This window comes from Apium graveolens, chromosome 4, assembly GCF_009905375.1.
Source record: "Apium graveolens cultivar Ventura chromosome 4, ASM990537v1, whole genome shotgun sequence".
Classification (NCBI taxonomy): domain Eukaryota; kingdom Viridiplantae; phylum Streptophyta; class Magnoliopsida; order Apiales; family Apiaceae; genus Apium; species Apium graveolens.
Genome location: NC_133650.1, coordinates 310,215,017 through 310,217,575, shown reverse-complemented (window position 1 = coordinate 310,217,575; position 2,559 = coordinate 310,215,017). Strand labels below are relative to the sequence as shown.

The window sequence follows — 2,559 nt, the reverse complement described above, 5'->3', positions numbered from 1 at the left end:
TCCCTTTACCCGGTTTCCACAAGCCTACTATCGTGTTCTGGCATTGAAGTCGACTGGAATATCCACTAAAAAACGACCAACTAAGCTCCATCTCGTGTCTATACTCACTGTTTCCTCTAGATCCTCATCATATTCGACACTTTTATCATCTTCTTCGTCAATGTTCAGAGCTGCATATTTATCCTCGATTTCTTTCATATATTTAGATTGTTGATCCATGGCTGTTAACAAAACTTGATTTGACAAAACAGAAAAACTTCACAGTACGTACGAGAAAAAAATTAATGTCATAAGAAAAGACTAATTTATTAATAATTATGATGCAGACACCAAATGCTAGTTTTTCAAGCAGAATGGGAATTATTCTGTTAAAAGTGCGTACAATTTACTACAGAGAAATCATGGCAGATGAGATGTCTCTGTAGACAGTGAACTTTGGAAGGATCTTTAGAAGCTGCAAGTTCCGATGAAAGTGAAAGTGTTCCTGTGGAGAGCTCTAAATAGCTGCTTGCCAACAAAATGTAAGCTGCAGTCTAGGATGGTCCGGAAAGATAATGTATGTTCGCTCTGCGGGAGTGATACATAGACCACCGATCACTGTCTTATACACTGCTTATTTGCAAAAAGTTGCTGCAACATTGTTTTCCCGGGAGTGACTTTTGACAGCTCAATGAACTTAATTTCCTGGTTTCTTCTTGTAATGGATCAGATGAAGGAGAAATTGTCAAAAAGTAGTATGGTGTGTTGGAGTATTTGGAAAGCTCGGAATGATGTAGTTTGGAATAACAAAAGTGTGCGAGCAGGTAATGTGGTGTCTTCTACAATTGCTTATCTTACACAGTGGGAAAAAGTTCAGAGTATGGGGAAGGTTACTTCTCATTTGCCAGTTGTTTCAAAAGGTAGTACTGAACAATGGACTAAACAAGATCCTAGTAGTGTTAAGGTCAATTGCGACGCTGCTTTATTCAAGAGAGCTGGTCAGTATGGAGTGGGTTGTATAGTGAGGGACGACAAAGGCGAGTTATTATATGCAGCCAGTATATGCTTTGTAGGTAGATCAGGGGTTCATTATGCTGAAGCGATCGGGAAAAAGGAGTCGTTAAGCTGGATTAAGGCTAAGGTTGACAGTGTTGAAGGTAGTGGTGATCCCATGCCTCACCTGCGGTTTGTGGTCGAATATGATAGCCGGTGGGTAAAATTATTTATTTTAATTTATTTAAGTAAAAAAAATCTGACTTTTTTTTTATCGTAGGTAACCCGTAGCCGCTGCGCACTGCAAAACCCGTGAACCAAGGTAAATCGCATTTAAGCGACAGGCTCTGACTCAGGAGGCATAATCATAAATTCTCTTCCCGTGGGATTCGAACCTGTGACCAAGAGGATATTTATCCCCTCTTTAACCAGCTGAGCCAACCCTAAATTAAATTATCCAAACATTTATATAAATTATAAGTATGTATCTACTTATCACTCACTTATTCATTTTAAGTCGTAATTTACTTAATTTAAGATTTACCAAACAGGCATTATATATATTTCTCTTTTCACTTTCTTTTATTTTCTATCGTTATAAACACGCGAGGGGAGAACGAATATTTTTCTTCTCGAAAAAAATTCAGTACTTCACCGATTAAGCTGACTTTTTCCTACCTACTTCATTCTACTAGAATAAAACGTTTAGATATTTGTTTTGACCAAGATAAACAATATAATTAAATACTCCAAGTTGTGACTTATACGGGATTAAAAAAATTATAGGAATTTTGTCTGCTCATTTGACAAAAGTATTCTCCAATTATTGAGAAGCTCAAGTCAAATGTAAGTCGTTAGGTACCTAGGTCGTGTGTATCATGATCTTTGAATTTTTTTGTTTAATTATTTTTTAATAAGCTAGTTAGTTATTGTAAAATATAATTGGTTGCCAAATGTCAAATATTATGCTCCTTAACAATATTTATATAATGGTTAACGTATTTCTCTCTCAAATTCTAAATAGCACATATTAAATTTTCTAGAACATTTTTGCTCAATGATTAATCTAATATCCAATCGAATGAGAATTAAATTCAAAATCTGGAACATCAACATATAAATGGTAGGGTTTTTTGATCGCGCTCAAATTTCTATAATTAATAAACTTGAATAGAACTAGAGTATGCTGCAACTTGATTTACATATTTACAAATTATGGTAGGTTTAGTGTATTGTTTGTGATTATTGTTAAAAATTTATATGATATAAGAAACAGTGCTCATAAAGTTATTTTAAAAATTAGATAAATGTGGGGTAATATTTTTGATGTCTATATGTTTTGATGTAAAGAAATAAAATAATAATATTTTTGATTAATTTTGATGGTAAAATCACTGTATGCTTCCCGAGGAAAATAACTTTTTCCAAATGTACAGAAGACTCTTGCTTTGTTTAACAATAACTTTTATAAGTAGTTTTTAAGTCAAAATACTTTGTAGGAAAAATAGTTTTAAAATTATCAAACTAATACTTCAAAAAAAATTATTAAACAGTTTTTAACTGTTGTTCAGCAAAAAACTGATATTA

General features: G+C 33.4%; 1 protein-coding gene across 1 annotated transcript; it reads left to right on the top strand.

The window, feature by feature from the left end:
• Window positions 1-700: 700 nt before the first annotated feature.
• Window positions 701-1,256, top strand: LOC141720118 (uncharacterized). The gene is made up of 2 exons (XM_074522474.1): window positions 701-1,164; window positions 1,253-1,256. The coding sequence occupies exons 1-2, from the start codon at window positions 701-703 to the stop codon at window positions 1,254-1,256; spliced, it is 468 nt and encodes a 155-aa protein (XP_074378575.1).
• The last annotated feature ends 1,303 nt before the right edge of the window (window positions 1,257-2,559 follow it).